Below are 19,327 nucleotides of genomic sequence, written 5' to 3' on the forward strand. Positions count from 1 at the left end.
GGTGGAAAATAAGTATTTGGTCAATAACAAAAATACAACTCAATACTTTGTAACATAACCTTTGTTGGCAATAACAGAGGTCAAACGTTTACTATAGGTCTTTACCAGGTTTGCACACACAGTAGCTGGTATTTTGGCCCATTCCTCCATGCAGATCTTCTCGAGAGCAGTGATGTTTTGGGGCTGTCGCCGAGCAACACGGACTTTCAACTCCCGCCACAGATTTTCTATGGGGTTGAGGTCTGGAGACTGGCTAGGCCACTCCAGGACTTTCAAATGCTTCTTACGGAGCCACTCCTTTGTTGCCCGGGCGGTGTGTTTTGGATCATTGTCATGTTGGAAGACCCAGCCTCGTTTCATCTTCAAAGTTCTCACTGATGGAAGGAGGTTTTGGCTCAAAATCTCACGATACATGGCCCCATTCATTCTGTCCTCAACACGGATCAGTCGCCCTGTCCCCTTGGCAGAAAAACAGCCCCATAGCATGATGTTTCCACCCCCATGCTTCACAGTAGGTATGGTGTTCTTGGGATGCAACTCAGTATTCTTCTTCCTCCAAACACGACGAGTTGAGTTTATACCAAAAAGTTCTACTTTGGTTTCATCTGACCACATGACATTCTCCCAATCCTCTGCTGTATCATCCATGTGCTCTCTGGCAAACTTCAGACGGGCCTGGACATGCACTGGCTTCAGCAGCGGAACACGTCTGGCACTGCGGGATTTGATTCCCTGCCGTTGTAGTGTGTTACTGATGGTGACCTTTCTTACTTTGGTCCCAGCTCTCTGCAGGTCATTCACCAGGTCCCCCCGTGTGGTTCTGGGATCTTTGCTCACCGTTCTCATGATCATTTTGACCCCACGGGATGAGATCTTGCGTGGAGCCCCAGATCGAGGGAGATTATCAGTGGTCTTGTATGTCTTCCATTTTCTGATGATTGCTCCCACAGTTGATTTTTTTCACACCAAGCTGCTTGCCTATTGTAGATTCACTCTTCCCAGTCTGGTGCAGGTCTACAATACTTTTCCTGGTGTCCTTCGAAAGCTCTTTGGTCTTGGCCATGGCGGAGTTTGGAGTCTGACTGTTTGAGGCTGTGGACAGGTGTCTTTTATACAGATGATGAGTTCAAACAGGTGCCATTCATACAGGTAACGAGTGGGGGACAGAAAAGCTTCTTACAGAAGACGTTACAGGTCTGTGAGAGCCAGAGATTTTCCTTGTTTGAGGTGACCAAATACTTATTTTCCACCCTAATTTACGAATAAATTCTTTACAAATCCTACCATGTGAATTCATGGATTTTTTTTTCACATTCTGTCTCTCACAGTTGAAGTGTACCTCTGGTGCAAATTACTGACCTCTGTCATCATTTTAAGTGGGGGAACTTGCACAATCGGTGGCTGACTAAATACTTTTTTGCCCCACTGTAGGAGATAGCTTGCTTAGCATAGCACACAGGCAAACAGCAAGCTGGCTCTGGCCATATATTATAAAGCATAGATGTAGCCAGCATGGTATCATTCACTAATAAGTGAAGTCCTGTTGTAAACCTTTGATATGAGCATTTTTGCCATTGCTATATTCGTGTTTTGAAACCAGATATTAACCTAAAGACGCTGCACACTCATTTGTTTACCCAATTCCTTTCTGACGCTAATAAGGACCATCACTGAAAAAAATTATGTTTTCATCAGTATGGCCTTATCCATAAACTCATCAGTTAAATGTCCACCAACATCACAGAGAAACTGAAAAGTTACCCCATTTAAAAAAATGCACATTTAAGGCACTCTACTTTTATAACACATACCAGCGACTCCAAAAATGTAGCCTGGGTTTGGGTGAGGGGGGTTTACAGTAACGGAGCACTTTGTAAAATGTCAGACTTTTCTTTTGAAAAGTCTTTATCTCAGCATCAGGACAGTATAGCATCACAGCTTCCCAAATCACAATCTCCCCCCGATTTACAGTAAATTGTTAAACTGTCCACAATGAAACATGTAAAGATAATATCCTTGAGAGCATGGGACATTTATTTCTCTTATGTATTCTTAGTGGCTCATTTCTTATGAGTTACAGTGAATGAAACCGTGGGAAGACAGAGGAAGTTGCTCCCTTCGGTCTGCACTAGGCCTCCTTCAGCCCTGAGCCTGGTAGCTGTTGTTCCCGCTCTGAAACCTCTTCACAACATGAAATTTAATATCTCTCTTTAATTCCTCCAACCAGTGGCTGGTAAACTGTGGTTTTGGGAGCGAGCAGAGTCCGGGGATAATTCCATGAGGTTAATATCTAACCATGACCACAGCCTCTCCCTCTCTTCCATCTTCCCTTCTCCTTGGCGTTGACCGCAATGCTCCTCTCCTACTGTCTGAGCTGTCAGTCAGCTGCTTTGCCCTCATCTATCCAAAACAACACACACACATCCCAGTTTTCAGCAGCCTCTGTTACTGTTCTGGGTCTGTTTGGAAATCTATACAGCAGCTTTTGTGTCAAGTGGACATTGTTGGTAGGTCAACACACACACACACAAGGTTGGAACTGAGATACATTCACCGTGATCTGTCTTTACCCTCCTATGCGTGCGCGCACACACACACACACACACACACACACACAGAAGGGTGATAGACACCGGTGTATAACCCAAAGCCGGAGGCGGCGTAGCAACATCAAAGATTAAGCAAGTTGTGGCAGGAGGAAATTGCTGCTCCACCTCGCTGTGGCAGGATGACATCAGTGGCGTGGGTGGCAGAGGGGTGTCAGGGCCTGGAGGGAAAGGCGTCGGTGAGAGAGGGCAGGACAAAAGAGGGAGGAATCAAGCCGTCCAGAGGAGGTTAGCTCCTATCATTAACAGCCCTGACGTCATGGTATAAAATGGGAAATGGCCTCGGAGGCTTGGGGAAAAGTTTGGGAATAAATTTGCATAGACTTTTGCAGTTTGCCTGAACTTTGGGATTGAGACACGAAGTGCCAGGATGCAACTCGAGTGATTTTTAATCCGGCGTTGCTGTTCAAATGCCGGAGTGACTCCTGTCTGACAATAAGATTCAGCGACTCAATGAAACTGTTCAATACGCTTTGAGAAACTCAGCACAAACTCGCACGGCTCCTGAAAACGACAGCAAGCCCTCCTCCCCTCAGACTGCAGCGTGGCTAAATAAAAAACTCCTGCTAGAGCACATGACATTTGTAATCTGTCCTCAGCATCAATTGTGCACGCTTTTATTCACTACCAAATAGCCCTCTACCGCCAGGACAAATATCACATCCATATACTGCAAATGTAATTTACTGACTCATTCATGTTATTGCATTTTTCCAGTCAATACTCTCCTGATTCAGAGGATTTGGAAAAGACTAAAAAAAACACAGCGAACAAGCTGAGGCACTTTTGAAAATGAGCTGTACAATAGATACCTTGTCATCAATGTATTATGCTCCTAATGATGATGACACATGACTCGTCCGGTGGTGAGGAATAGGCACACATTTATATAAATAGATTGCCTCTGTGGTGTGGCCCTGCAGCTCTGCTGACAAAGTGGATAACTGATAGCAGCAGATGGGTCAGACTGCATAGGTATGCATGGTCTGTGGAGCTAATACGCCACCTAGTGGTGTAATTTTACTGTCTATGCAGTACAACCCGCTCTTATCACTTCAGTACTGAGCAAATTAGGCACAGAGTGAAGGAAAGCACCTTCAGTTCAGTTACTTTTCCTACATGTGAAAGTGTTTACTCCAGATTTCTCTGACGGTAGTAATTTCAACTTTATAAAGCAACAAGGTTACAGGGCAGATATTTTCAAACTAAAGCCACCCAAAAGTATCTAAAATAGCTATAATTAGCACTTGTAATTCAGTACAGATATGTAGGAAACCAACAGAGCCACACATAGAGGGAGATAAGAAGAATTTAAACAAGACAGCAGATCAGTCAAGACACACTTTTTACACGACTTTAGGTTCAAAACAATAATAATCAGGTTTTATAGGTTAGGCGTGAATGATAGAAAACTTCCTTATTTCTCTTTTGATATCCATGAGGTCGTCACCCATGTAGGGATGGAACTGGGTTTTATTTTAGCTTCATGTTGTAGAGGCACACCTTCACTCCATCCATCCATCTTCTTCTGCTTATCTGAGGCCGGGTCGCAGGCGCAGCCCAAGCAGAGAAGCCCAGACCTCCCTCTCCCCAGCTACCTCCTCCAGCTTGTCCGGGGGAACAACAAGGCGTTCCCAGGACAGCCGAGAAATAGAATCTCTCTTCACACTTTACATTTCAATACATTCATACATTTATTTTGCCTTTATTGTTAGTTTATTTTGTCAAAAGCCTTTTCATGTGGGAGTTACAAATAGGAAACTCTGTAAGTGGTTGAAGATTAAGCCAAAATAAAACCCAATCCCAACCCTAGATGGGCAACTTGTGACCTGGTGAATGTCAAATATAGCGACTGTTGTCTCTTCACTGTCAGTGTGGGGCATAATCGTGCCAAGATCCAAAGCATTATCTAATGTTTGTAGATGTTCATGTCTGACAAGCAATTTTAGAAGATCTAATACAGACTGTCCATCCCAGAATCAAAGGGAAACTCCTGGAACTGTCTTTATCTAAACGTGTAGAAAGAAAGAGGTTTGAGCCTTGTGAACTGTGTGCCATCCACACACATTCATGCTCCATAAAGACTTTAAAGCAACAATTTGCCTTTTGGGAGGATCTACTCTCACAGATGAAACAAAGAGCCGTTTGGCTTCATTAACACAGGACACATTTGGCAGCTTGAAGCATATGCTTGAAGATAATTCAAGTTATCAGTCAGAAAGTTGGACCTGAGGGAGCCATTTCAACAGAATAATGATCCTAAACAACAGAAAATCCACCAAGTAATGGGCCGAGAAGTGGAAATCCAGGGTGTTGAAATGGCTTAGTCAAAATCAGAGACAGTATTTTTTTTTTTTAAAAAGAGTGAGTTGAAATGGAAGATGGTGGTAGAAGGATCAGCTAACACCTAAAGCAAGACATTTTTACAAGGGTGACAAAACAGGTGTATGAAACGACATCTGTTGATATTCTTGCAGAAATGTTTTTAACGACTTTTAATATAACTGGGTACATTTTAGATGCAATGATTTTATATCATCGCTTTACAAAAAATCACCAGTAAGACAAAGTAAGATTAGAAACAGCTTTTATTTGTTTATTCAGTATTTAAAATCCAAACCAAATGGGTCATAGCTGAAAAAAAAAACAAAACACTAAGAACAGAGCATTAAAACATGACGGCATTTATTTTACTGTTTTACAGTAACGTACGTCTGTTCGGAAAAACGTTTATTAGACTCAGTAGAAAGACCAAAATGAGAAGAGGGGCGTGATTACTAATAGCACCAAACTGTCACTATTAGAGTATCGCAAACAATTTGAATGAAGCCAAGAATAAAAAGACACACGGCAACGTGTGAGAATGTTACTGCTAAAAACAAAGCCTGCTGCAAAGATTAAATGTTAAAACAAAACTTGGTCATCTTGAGTTCTACAGCTCAAACTGGCCCAAAGTTTTGACTGAAATACATTATTATACACAAAATATTCCCATCATAGTATTTCCAGCTTCAATATTCCTCTTTCTTACAGGCATTTGGAAATAATGAAATGTTGCAGTTTCAAGTTGTCATGGAATGTTGGAATAAAGTGGCTGAGTGCTGTTCAACTTCCCTTGAATTGTTTGTGTTGTACAGATAGAGTCGAGAACAGATCTTTATAAAATGATCGTACGCTTGTAGAAAGGTTATAAAGTGAAGGTCATGTTGTGTGTGATTGTGTCACACTTCATGCTCAGAAATGTAAAAGGACTATGTTATAAAATGTGGAGACACTACGAGCAGAGTAAGAGTACACCGTCTTCAAAAACATTCTAAATGAAAGTACAACCATCTGCCATCAAGCTTTACTCAGTCGCCCTCCTCTCAGTCTGTCAACCAGGGCGCCTGTAGCAGGCCTCCTTGTAGGAGGTGGCATTGACAACGCTGAACATGTCTCTCCTAACAAAAGACAGGAAATTTTTCAGAGGGCAGAGAGGCTGGCTGACGTGGCGGTCGTGTGGGCGACAGAAGGAGGTGTGAAATGTCACGTCCTCGCCGTTGTACAGCACCCGGATGAATGTTTCGCCGTATTTGGCCTTTGACTTCTCACCTTTTCCACCTCTCTTTTTTACTTGGCCTTGTATCATCGAGGGACTTTTCCACAGTTCAAAGACAATTCTTGCTGCAAACCTTGGGAACCGGGCTTCTTCGAGACCCAGGGCACTTAGCAATGGAGCCACTGTGACATCATGGGCTGAAGAGAGAGTGAAGACCTCCTCGCCCCCGGAACGAGGCTCACGACCAGCCTCGATGCTCTTAGCGATCCGCTCCATCTTGGCGGCGGTTCGGTTGAGGTAGGGATACATCGCCAGGATGGCGTATTTGTGGTACAGCCCCGCTCTCCTCCGGTCCACCTCATCGTCCAGCTGCTGCCGTCGGATCACGGCAAACTGTTCCATAGTCAGGCATCCGCCGGCGCCACTATCCCCTATGGGAACACATGGGAACGAAAGGCCATGGCACAGGTGGCACAGCAGGGAGTCTATGGGGTTTGCAGCTCGGAGCTGCCGAGTGGGAAGACCCAAAGTTCGTGCCATATCCATGTAAGTTCTCTCCAGTTCAGTATCGGCCGCTCTGAGCTGATACTGCCTCCTCTGCTCCTCCTCCAGGTACCTGTTCCTGGCAGGGCAGTCGCAGGCCGAGCTGCAGAACAGCGTGCTCCACTGGTGACGCACGGTCAGCTTCGTCCAATCAAAGTCCGGAAGGAAACCGTAGAGGAAGGCCAGCCCGCTCTGAAGAGTGCGACTCTTCCCTGTGGTCTCCACCCAGATCTGACGGGGCGCCCAATCAGAAGGGAAGAGACTGTGTTGTTTGTAGGCGTGGTGGAGGAGCTGCCCATTGCGAAGGTGCTGCACCACACCTGGACAACGATGGGAAAATGAAACGTGGCATGAATGATGTAGAATAAATTATGTGAGTACTCAACACATAACAATGTCTGTAAGAGTTCGGTTCAACTGCTCTTGTCACCTGTCTGCGTGAGTTCTCCCATCTCACAGGCACTGTGGCTGGGCAGACGAGGAACCGAGCCCAGAGGTGACTCCCAGTGGCCGCGACCCCCCAGGCCCATGTGATGGATGAAGGGGTCCAGCAGGGGGTGGGAGGGTTTCCTGAGGGTTAGTAGAAAAGACAAGAGGAGTTAAAGATGTAATCCATGGTCTCATGTTCACATAACACAGACTTAAGCCTCCGTTGCTGCTCAGGTGGATGTGGTTTCCCCACACAGCTGAAATACGTGACAGTTTAAAAGCTGCTCTTTGTTTCTGAACGGAGATCAGCTTTTTGATCTTAAAGACATCGTTAAATTGATCAGAAGTGTCACAGTTGACAAATGATGATAAATGAGTTTAAATCATTTAAAATGACTTAAAAAGTCCAATTACAATATTTCAAACTAATCATAATATTTTCAATCATAAGTGACTTCAATGTAACATCTAAATAACCAAGCAGAGCTTCAGTCTCAGCAACTCTACACAATACCCGAATCAAGTTCAGTAAAGGGTGACAAACAGAGTATTTGAATGCGATTAATTGTTTCAAATAGTTCTGTTTATAGGTACTTTCGGCTGCTGCCACAAGGGGTCGCCACAGTGGGCAGTGCTGCATGTTTGGATGCCCTTCCTGACACAGCCCCACAGGGGATTTGTGTCTCCAGCTGGAACTGAACCAACAACCTTCCACTTACCAAGCAAATGTGTACAGCAATATTTGTGAGGACAGATTAATTAAACTGTGCTCAATCTTAAACATTTACTCAGCGTTTTCTTACTAAAGCTGCTTTAAAAAAAAAAAAGTCATCCAGTAGATCCACACATGGAATAACCTTTAGCTCATGTCATTACACCATATAACGCAGCATTGCAAAGGCAAACATTAACTCTCTAAACTGCTTCTAACCTTTCAACAGAACTTCCTGTTCATATTTCAGCTTTAACCATTGGCAGGCAGCTGTGTGACCCCTGAGTGTCTAACCTTTTTGCTAACATGATGCTTGCTCATTTTAATCCTGCTTATGTTTGTTGTCCACTCAAAAAGATTTTAAATGCATAAAAACTAATACAAATACTCCCTTTTAAATCTTAATGGAAAATCTGACTTACATAATGAATTGTTTATAAAATCCTCAAGGTTAATAAATTAGTAGGAATAATACAATAACTAAAGAAAGGTATTAATATAATAATGCTTTTCCCCCCTCAAAACATGAAACACTCGTAAAGCTGAAACATCCATCATTGTTCTCCTTATCAAATTCACAGTCACAGGGTCTCCCTCAGGTGTCATGGGACAAAAAGTTAAGTACACTCTGGACAGGTTGCCAGTCTACCACAGGACCAACACACATCTACGGCTAATTTAGAGTCACCAGTTAACCTAACGCGTCTTTGGACTGTGGGAGTCTCCCTGTGGACCGGAGAGAACCAAAGCTGCCATAAGGAGAACATGCAGACTCCACACAGATGGTCCCAGAGGGCCAGTGAATTCAGACCATGGACCTTCTTGGTGTGCAGTAAAGCTAAAACAGCAAGCCAATGCATCACTTAAGTCTATGTATTGAGGCTTTGCAGTAATTTTTATGAAGCCTGCTAGTATTATCCATCCTCTTACACTTATTCAAGTCAGATCCACACCATGGACAGACTCCCACACAGGGCCAACAGAGAGACAGACAACCATTCACACTCACATTCACACCTAACCCCACTAACTGCATGTTAGGAACCTAGAGTACCCGGAGAGAGCCCACTCAGAAACGGGGAACAAATGCAAACTCCACACAGAAAGGATGGTGGATTCAAACCAGGCCCTTCTCACTGCCTTGCCAGTATTATGTTTGCATTATATTTAAAAAATAAATAAATAAATAAAATGTACAGCGCGCTTCCAAAATGTGAGGATGTTTTTGTATTATACAATTTACATAATCTTATAACATCACACTGGGGTATGAAAAAATTATGAAATTGTCATTTGCCATCTTAGAAATCTTAACAAAGCTGATAAGATAACCTGTAATGAAAATAATCATCAGTCGCAGCATGTGGTGCCACTCCCCACATTCACCACCAGGTGTCTCTCCAGCACAACACTGCTCTGCAGCAGCAGCACTGTTCAATATGTGTGGGAGGCAATACGGGAAATGGAGATATAAAAAGATGAAAGAATTTGTTGCCTTGGGAGAAATGCACACATGTACACACGCACAAAGCCTAACACCCACTCGAGCACGCATACAAGCACGCACAAACACGTAGGGATGAGGGCAGCGAGAGGAGCAATCCAAGTTGTAGTAGATTAGAGATGATTGAAGATTACAGTTCAATATAACAAATCTGAGGGCGCTGCAGTTCAGCTCACTCAGATTAAAACGGGTCATGCGCACATACACAGTTTCCATAGTGATTACATACTGGTTCGGGAATGAGCCGTTTTAGAAAAAAACAAAAAAACAACACGCACACAGAGCCGTCATTACCCTTAAATCATGCCTGTGATTGTTGTGACGCAGCTCTACAGCTAGCAGCTACATTACAAAGGACAATTGCATGATGACAATGGGTAGTTTGTGCTTTTTATGCCAAAACAAAGGCTTCACAGCACTAAACTCTTAGTTTTTTAATCATTATTGCCTTTTCCTATCATGCTGCATCAGCAGCTGTTGTCACCATTTAACCAAACCTTTCTCTGCATTATCACAAGTTAATACTCCCTTAAACGACACTGAATATGTGCTATTCAGTGCCCACAAGTGCTCCAGTTCGGTGCCATCAACTGATGACTTTGCTTTAGGGAGTTTGAGACAATTCACATTTTAATTGGCTACACTGGGAGACTGGATGTCAGCGGATGGGGACACTAGTGCAGACAAAGAGCCAGCCAGGCTGTCTATTAGGCTGATTGTTGCTAACCAAAGATTACACAGCCCAATTACATTAAGCAGGGATTATTATCACTGAATGGGATGGGGGGAAAGATTAGTGTGGCGGGAGGAAGGGATGGAGAGATGAGGAAAGAAGAGGTAGCATGAGTGGAGGGGGTGGGGTAAATAAAAAAGGGAATGAGATGGTGTGGTCAAAGCTGGGATGAAAGCAAATCGGATGACTGGTTCAGGGAGACAAAAACCTGGACAAAGACTGCATTGGTAGAAGAAGAAAAAGCAGAAGAAGAAGAGAAGAGATGTTCCCCGATGAAAGAGCTCAGTTAACCACAGACGGAGACAGTGGGTCGACAAGCTGGTGCCAGGGTACACACACAGAGGCGCACACACACAAGGACACACACTGCTGAGCTCTCTGTAAGGATCCTGCCCAGGGCATATGCTAGTTGAGATCCCTGTAATTACATGCTGGTCTAAATAAAAACAGAACTACCTATGTTATTACCAGAATAAACCAAGACATACAACAGACTCACCAAAGCAAGACAAATGCATTTCAGCTAGGTTATGAATCTTTCTGAGATCTACACCTGAAAAGAATTTTGAAGTGGTGACCAAGCAAGCAGCAATGTTTGGGACCGAAGCCAACAAGGAAGTGTCCAAGCCCCCTTGAAACAAAGCTGAAGTTTGCTTCACAAGTGGATCATCCCCATGACCTCTTAGGTTAAAAATGCCAAAATTCAGCCATAAAAATGTCATGTTTACAACGTGGTTTTAATTTAAACCATGTTGTAAACGTGAGAAAATGTTAGCGTGACTATGAGTGCGAATGGTTTTCTGTGTCTACGTGTTAGCCCTGCGACAGACTGGCAACCTGTACCCCGCCTCTGGCCCTAAGACAGCTGGGATAGGCTCCAGCGCACCCCGCGACCCTGAAAAGGATAAGCAAATGGATGGATGGAGTATTTATTCATAAATCTTTAACAGATGAGATATTTCAGTTGGGACTAAATAGACTGAGGACTGACACTGAAAACATGGCCATCAAAAATGAAACACACTGTCATGATGGTCATTTAGTTACAGCCAAAAATGAAAAGAGGTGAGTGTTTACACAGAATATTAACGGGGAGATGCAAAATGTGTGGCGACAGAAGAGCAAGTTGATGGTTCAGCTAAATATATATAAGCATTAAAATGCCCCTTATAATGCTGAACTTTGCACAGAACGAGCTATTTCCCCACAAACTAATCCTGCATAAATGAAACTCATATTATTGTAGCATTTTAGTGTCTAGACCTTTTAAATAATGCCCACTCTCAATCAAAGGGTTGTTATCAGCAAACTCAGCATGGTTAGGAAACCTGTCCATTCTCAGCTTATCAGGTTTCACATGCTGGACTTTATCATATTTTGTGGTGTTCCTGGGCAGCCTGAGCGGCACCGTGGAATTATGAACATAAGAGAGAAGCACTGCATCCATAAGAAGTTGTTCCTGGGCCTGTAAAGTGTTGTCACTGGCTGCTATATCACACTGGGCGAAGATAAGAACCAGGCAGTTTTGTGCAGGCTTCTCTGTACATAACTTTACATTTAAAGAGCTTCTATCTCAGTCTGCTGGTATGTATACATGTGTGCATGAAGCTTTTTCTGCTTTTTAGTTGCTCCTCTGTGAATATGTATTTGCAAAGTAGCTTTGATGATTCCGTAGCAAAGAACCAGTCGTCCTCCTGCTTAGAGTGGTCGTGCAGCTCACAGCAGCTCACAAGATCAGAAGGACTAACCATCTGCAATCCAAGACGGTGGAGGTGGAGAAAAATCAAGAGAGATCCACTCAGAGGGGTGTATCTGAATGATACAGAGGGCCTCAAAACAGCAAAACGCACAGCACTGCAGCCAGCAGGGAGAATGTGACGTGATGTAATGAGACGGGAAGAGTCAGGATTAGTCAGGACCAGTTGGTCAGCAGCAAAACAAGAAGAGTGGGGATGCTCTCAGACCGATAAACACGAAGATAATGGGACACTTCTGTGTTGGTAGTAGTATTATAGTACAAGACTGAGTATTGAGACTTTTTACACAATACGCAGTCTTTTGCACATTTCTAATTACACTGTTGTGACTGCACTGTCTTGTGTCTGTATCGCTCTGTTCTGTCTGGTGTTGCACCATCTTTGGGGGTTTTTTTGCAATTTTTGAACATTGCACTTTATGTAGTCCTGTGTTGACTGTCTGTTATATGTCATATGTAGCACCATGGTCACTGTGTACTGTACCACTGCAGACGGTTGGACTAACAATGAACGGAAGTTAGGGTAGTGGTGCAACTTGAGATATTTAGCAAGTTGAGTCTTGAATACAAATAACACTAAATTCTTCCACAGTGAAGGCAGTTCAACACCAAACAACAAGACAACGCATCAAATCCAAAATCTGCTGCTATATGCTAGCTTTGCTATGGGCATGGCCATATTACTAAGATGATGTGACAGTGCTTTTTAAATATATTTTTACTTTTCTGTCACAACTAGTCATGGATTACTGTTTATGCTCTGCCCGACTCTGCTTAGATCAGCTGGTTGTTGATTTTGTAGAGTTGCCAACAGGGAAGTCCTGCCTCTGAAGAACAAACTCCAATAACCTGGTGGAAGGTGTTTCCTCCATCTCTTCTTTACTCATTTTAAATTTCACTTTAGACACAAATATATAATCAAATAACAAACATTGGCTCATATATGTGGATCTACATATCTTTGTGAATGAATTTATGTGGTAAAAATACAATCCAAGTAGAGAACTACTTTATTAAAGACAAAACAAAAATCTTTGAAAGTCAATATTCAGTAATAAGCACTAAAAACAAATTGCCACTCCGCCTGATGGGAACGCTGTTATTCTGTATCTCATTGTACAACCGTATAGTCACAATAAAGGCATTCTATTCTATTCTATTCTATTCTATTCTATTCCTGCAGGTACTTGATCATAAACCGCCTAAACCAGAGCGACGCTTTATATTTAATAATCAAATGTTCATTGCATATCAGCTGCAACTAACTAATCTGAAATGCAACCCTTTGTTTCAGCCTGAGAGATTGGCATGTGGCCTGCACTGTCCAGATGTGCAGAGCTGATGTTGCTGCTTTAAAGCTTGGTGCAGAATTAAGTTAAGAAGTGACTGAATCTGAAGCCAGGTACACAGCCCAAACACACGACCGGTCACAGAGAATTTATTGACCATATGGTCCAAAATCCCACAGAGTGTGAGTGCACAAAACCCATCTGACCGAATAACAAGAAAAACTGCCATAGCAACGTGCATTTGCAATAACTGAAGTGAACACAACCACACAGAAGCAGACCTCTTCTGAAGCTCAAGCACAGGGGCAAGCTGGCTTTTAATAACTTCCTATCAGGAAGCCTTGTCTAGCCCCCTCTTGACTGAGCTGCAGAGCCGGGAAGAGCAGACGCACTGTAAAGTCTGGAGAATGGAGCATAATGAATAAAGGAAGATAACAATATTAATTTCTGCGTGTGTGTGTGTGTGTGTGTGTGTGTGTGTGTGTGTGTGTGTGTGTGTGTGTGTGTGTGTGTGTGTGCTTCCACGCATTTCTATAGGGAGTTTCTGTCCTGCCGCCTGCAATCGCTGGAAAACCAAGCGACTGTCTGGGGTATTCATATGTTTAATGCTTATACAGGTCCTGATTTACCAACTGTGATGCAAATTAATTGCTGTGAGGCTCTTGAACATCACACAAAAAAAAAATCTAAAGCTGCTTTCTCATTGAGCTCATTTTCTGACAGCTGTTATCTAGCCAGCAGTTTTTGTAGGAGGATATCAAAGCCTGGTTCAGTAATTGGTGTCTCACTCTCACCCACTTCCCATCAGGTCTTCCTGCCAACCATTAGACAAAGGGGGCCAGAGTTCATAGCTGGGAGATTACTGCTAAGGAAGCACTATTCTCCAATCTGGTTTAATTAAAACAGTGGGCACAAAGCCTTCATTTTCACACTGTAGAAACCACTGTAACACTTTAGTTATGCCACTCATGCTCTTGCCCTTCTGTTAAAAGAGTAAAACACCACACTAATCAGCTTCCGCTACACTTTTAGATCAGTCCAGAAAACATTTCTTGAGGTTTATTGTAGCATCATGTTAGAATAAGAATGTGATTAATAAAAAATGCTGCAGGTTGTATTTGTTCATCTAATGGGAAACGTGAGTGTACCTGCTAGTGGACAGGGTGCAGTCAATGGCGGGTCGCTTGGTCCTGGGAATGGAATAAAGCGGATAGCGATCACCATGGCGAATCATCACATGGACAGACAGCAGCTTGTAGTCAGCAGGACTGTGACCTGTCAGAGGAGACCATCTTCAGCAATTTTCCAATGCATGCGGTGGAAAAAGGCACCATTATTCACCATTATTCTCCCTTTTGTTAGCAGATATCAGATTACTTATCCAAGCATCAAGACTGTGGTTAGATTAGGATGTAGCAGGAATATGATGATAAGAAATTAGAGCAGGTATGTTCATTTCTTTCTATCAACAATTCAATCACTTTACAAAGTGTGACTCTTAGCGACAAGTACATCGAATTATCTCCCGTAGAGTTTCTGGCAATCTCCACAGAGCTGTTTCCCCAACTATCACTGTTGTTTTTGTTACATAGTCCAACATGTACTCATTCTGACACACAAGGGAGAAATATTTTCAGTTTTAAAGTTCTCATAAATTCACTGTTTTAACCTAGTACCAAATGGAAGGCAGAGATAGTTAGCATATAGTGCACTATACAAAAAATATCACAAGATTTGAGACAATTTGAAGCAAAAGTGCTCTGCTCGGGGCATCAACTAAGGCTGGAGTTGGCAGCAACATGAGACACATCAAAGAAATTGGAGCACTGTCTGTGAGTGTATGACTGTGAGTGTAAGTGAGTTATTTAAAAGTCAAATCAGAAGATAGGAGATGCAGGGAAATGAGTGTGTGTCCTTGGGAACATTTCACCACCTTAAAACAAAAAAAACACCACTGCGCATGTCAATAACTTTGGATGCACAGTGTCTGTCAAATCTAGCTTTATGCCACAGATGCTATAAATCAACACAAGTATAAGTAGCAAAAATACTTTTTATGTTTCCGTAATGGTTGATCCACAAGTATGTGTGGAAAAAAGAAAAATATAAAAAAGAACATTAATTTTTGATTAAGATGCAAAATGACACTTATTTACTTGCATAGCCAAACAGGAAAATCAGTATTTAGTGATTTATTGTCCAGTGTCTGAAACTGTCTAAAAAAATATATGACTATTTATTATTTCTTGTTCTTATGACAGGTGGTCTAATAAATCTAAATGATGAACGTGATTTATTTTCCTCCGGTGAGAGAAACTACCATGCAGTGAATTAGTGGTTGCTTGTGTAACTCATCTCAAGCAGTGCAGAATATTTGTATAATTGCCTCAGGCTAGAAACAGAGCTGTACTGTAGTGAGATGGAGCTGCAGCATTACAGATGATGCAGTCCAGGAGAAGTGACGTCTCCAAAATTAACACATCCCTCGTGCCCTGACACACTAAAGCTGACATTATTACTAAATTAAGCATTTTTTGTGCTGTCCATCAAATCTGCTTCTGACTCGTGCAAAGAGAGAGCCGGCCTCAACAATATGTCTCTCACATAACCAAACTCACAATCACACACAGCATTAAGGTTTTTTTCAGATTTTGCTTAAATCAGATTTTGTGTCACTGTGCAGGTCTCACCCTCCCAGGCCTGTTCAGTGCGGTTGGGAATGTTGCAGTACCCATAAGCCTCAAATATGGGGTTGGGCTCCTGGGTGTGAGGCTGTGGGAACACTCGCTTTCTGCTCTTCCCCACAGCCACCCCGATACCTCCATCCGCAGCATGGAAAGGGCGCTCCTCCACTATCGGTGTGGTGGGGATCAGGTTCACTGTGGAGAAACAAAGTGGCATGAGAACAGGTAGAAATACAGTATATATGTGTTTTTTAAGTTAAAAGTAAAGGTAGAAAGAGAAATGAAAGAATTAGGAAAACTGAAAAACATCAATCTAAAGCATCATAGTGAGCAGCTTCACTGGCTTAGAACTCTAAATAGTACTGTTTTGTCTTCTGCCCAGGGATCAACATGGGACTTTACTATTTCATTAATCTGTGTACAACATTTAAAGTGTTTTCCATAAAACTGGATTCTATTTTTGGCAGTAGCTTACGTGGGTCCCTGCAGGATGTTGTAAAGCCAACTTTATGATATCAATTATGCTCACAACAGTAACCTGGTCCTGCCAGCTGACAGGGAAATATATAGTGCTGAACATGGTGCCATCATGGTACCTTCTTATAATAGTAATAATAATAAGATGGAGTCTAAAACCTGGCAGCACGAGTTTCAAAAGGTTTTCATCTAATGGTAAATAGAGGAGAAAAGTAAAACCACAAAATAATGGAGTAGCAAGACACAGACATCTGAGAAAACCATTTCCATCTCAGTTCATCTCCATGTCAACAGCTCTGTATCCTAAAACCCCCTCACTGCCACCACAGTGTTGCCTAGGCACTGGCTGACCTGTGAACCCGAGGAGAAATGGTCCAAAGAGAGTGGAGCGGCAGTGGGAACTGGAAGGATCATTTAAATGGATCCAACCCTGAAGAAAAAGAGGCTGAACCCACACACACACACACACACACACACACACACACACACACACACAATCCAGGCTGGCAAGTCAACTGTGTAAACATTACATCCTGCTGCAGAGAAGAAAAAGAGAGGCCCACTGTCTGCCTCATCATAAAAGACCTAATGAGTTTTCATTTCTCAGAGTGAAATGACTGAAAACAACAACAGAGTGTAAATAATGTTACACAGCGCCGTGTCTCCAGCGGGGCTCATCAAGACCGTACAGTTTGCTCAAATATTTACTTCTGTTTGTACTTCACACTAGTATTTACACCTTTTTTATACAGTAACTTCAGATTGCCTTATGCCTGCTTTATATTTTACCATAATGCCTTTAAACCCTGAGAAAGCCCTCTGAATTTCCACTTTATTGAAATGTACTACACAAATGAACTGCCTTGCAGTTTTGCTCCAAGGATCGTGTTTTCCATTTGTTTAACTGTCACATGCATTGTGAGCTGTCTGTGAAAGACTCCATACTTTCTAATGTCCCGCTCTGAAAGGACATTAAATATCCTCATGGCCCATCAATGTAACCATTGTGCATATGTGCAAAATTAAATCTTGCCTATTACCTTAACCCGATTTAAATAATCCTTTAAAGGCATTTATCAATTGGAAAGACCCAGACTGTTGCTGCTTCCAGCTATTCAAATGTGAGCTTTGGCTGCTGTTTTTAAAGCGCATGAGCTTTTGCTTTTAGGATCCTTGGTTTTAGAACAAACTGACTCGCAACATCAGTATCTTTTAAATCCCTTTTTTTCTGTTTTACTTTGGTGCATGTGCATTATGAGTTTTCCACTCAGTTAGGTTTAGAAGTAAATATTATCAAAAGGAAAACACAATAGTTCACTCAATAAATATTTAAAAAGTGAGACAAACAGCTCTGCTTTTAGTAAAAGTAGCTGAATGGAGCCATATCTCACATCTCCCTCAGCAGCACAACAATATTATCACACACAATCTGTGCAGCTGATGTACGTAAAGCACAACCTGTCACAGGTGTTTGTCAATGCTTCTTAACAGGTTTGTCATGATAATCCTCGTCTAAGAATTGTAGTACACAAATACTAGAAAAGCTGGTAGACTTTTAGAACATAGAACAAGCAAGAACATCTAAGAACAGTTATTTACCAAGACAAAGCCTGATGTCTTTGTCTTGGTAAATAAAAAATGAAAGTCTTCATGAAAAGTTTTGAATTTGGACATAAACTCACCACAAATGAGAAAAACGACAAGCTCAGCGACACGAGTGGAGAGCATTTTGACGACCGTTCAGTAGCTCGAGGTCTGACTGCACACACTGGAGCTCATTCATTACCATAACTTGTCCTCCTCCACTCACTGTGCCCCCATACACTGCTACCCCCCACCACCACCACCTCCCAGCAACACACACACACACACACACACACAGTCTGCCTGGAAAAACCAAACGTTTGGAGGCCAGTTCAGTCACAGTTGCCTCCACAATGGGGCTTTTGTTACTCCCTGCCCGACACTGTCACGTGCATACACAGAAACGGCAAACAGAGCATTACGCACACGGGACACAACAAATTCATGCAGACATGCTAAATGTGGCTCGATTAACATGCCTTCCAAGTATCCTTCCACCTCCGTCAGACCTGAGAAGAGGGCTACCTGAGTGTTTTCAGCAAAGGTGACAGCATGCAAACATACACGCATCCTGACTCACAAACTCAAAGCTAAACAGTCTGCCCTGTTAATTCTCCCACCTCTGAGTATGTGTGAGGCCATCATTATAAACACGCAGCCTGATTTTTACCTCAAGGCAAACAGGCGGCTCTGCCTCAGAAACGCACACAAACACATCTGTGTCAAGTAGAGCACCGCTGTGATTATGGAAGTATAAAGATACTCAGAGAATGTGGCTTGGCCTCAAATCAAGAAGGTGGGTGCCCACTTATAGTACCCAATTTGAGAGCACACTGTACTGTCAGCACTGCTGTAACCAAAGCCCAGTGGAAAAGATGGAGCAAATATTGACTCATAGTACAGACATAATGAGCAGCTGGAGGCAGCCAGGACTTGTTGCATCCTCACCTTATGTCTAGTGAACGTGAATGGAACAACTCGTGACAGAAAAGCTCATCAAGAATGAAATCATTCACAGCTGGAGGAGGCAGCGCTATGGGGCTTTACAAACAATCCACAGGGACGAAACAGATTAACATCCTCGTGGTTCGCATTTCATTAATCACTAATGGTCAGTGTTACAGCAAAAGCACCCATAAGCTCCTGATTGCCCCCGATATAGATCTGAGTCTTTTAATACCCGGTATCTGGTCGGATTTATTTTGTCATTAGGGTGGCAAAGCAGCTCTTTGGTTAGAATTATTATATAAATGTTAGTGGAAACTGAACCATCTGGAGAAAACAAACAGAAAACATGGAAATGCTAAATCATCGTTAAATGCAAATATGAGTGTTGGGTTTCTACTCCACCTACGGTCTGGTTTAGCTGGCCTTGGGGATGCAAGACCCCAAGGCCAATTATCAAAATCATCAGGATACCTCATTTGATCTCTTACATCCAGCTCTGTCATCTAAGTCCTAGAAAGAGTTCA

The 19,327-nt window shown here is 42.6% G+C and overlaps 1 protein-coding gene across 2 annotated transcripts in view; it reads right to left on the reverse strand.

Moving 5' to 3' along the window:
- Nucleotides 1-5,176: 5,176 nt before the first annotated feature.
- pxylp1 (2-phosphoxylose phosphatase 1) overlaps nucleotides 5,177-19,327 on the reverse strand; it is a 28,498-nt gene continuing 14,347 nt past the window's right edge. Inside the window, exons 1-5 of one of the 2 annotated variants that reach the window (XM_085380382.1) lie at nucleotides 17,954-18,053; nucleotides 15,801-15,989; nucleotides 14,259-14,385; nucleotides 7,118-7,257; nucleotides 5,177-7,007 (exon numbers count right to left, since the gene is read on the reverse strand). In XM_085380382.1, the coding sequence (XP_085236508.1) occupies nucleotides 5,980-7,007; nucleotides 7,118-7,257; nucleotides 14,259-14,385; nucleotides 15,801-15,989; nucleotides 17,954-17,999 (1,530 nt within the window). In that variant the 5' untranslated portion in view covers nucleotides 18,000-18,053 and the 3' untranslated portion in view covers nucleotides 5,177-5,979. Of the gene's footprint in view, nucleotides 7,008-7,117; nucleotides 7,258-14,258; nucleotides 14,386-15,800; nucleotides 15,990-17,953; nucleotides 18,054-19,327 lie in introns of those variants that run through there. The other variant, XM_085380381.1, reaches the window with a different exon arrangement.

The sequence above is a fragment of the Rhamphochromis longiceps genome, linkage group LG14 (assembly GCF_057381845.1).
Source record: "Rhamphochromis longiceps isolate RC_006_pf linkage group LG14, R_longiceps_female_GT1.1, whole genome shotgun sequence".
NCBI lineage: Eukaryota > Metazoa > Chordata > Actinopteri > Cichliformes > Cichlidae > Rhamphochromis > Rhamphochromis longiceps.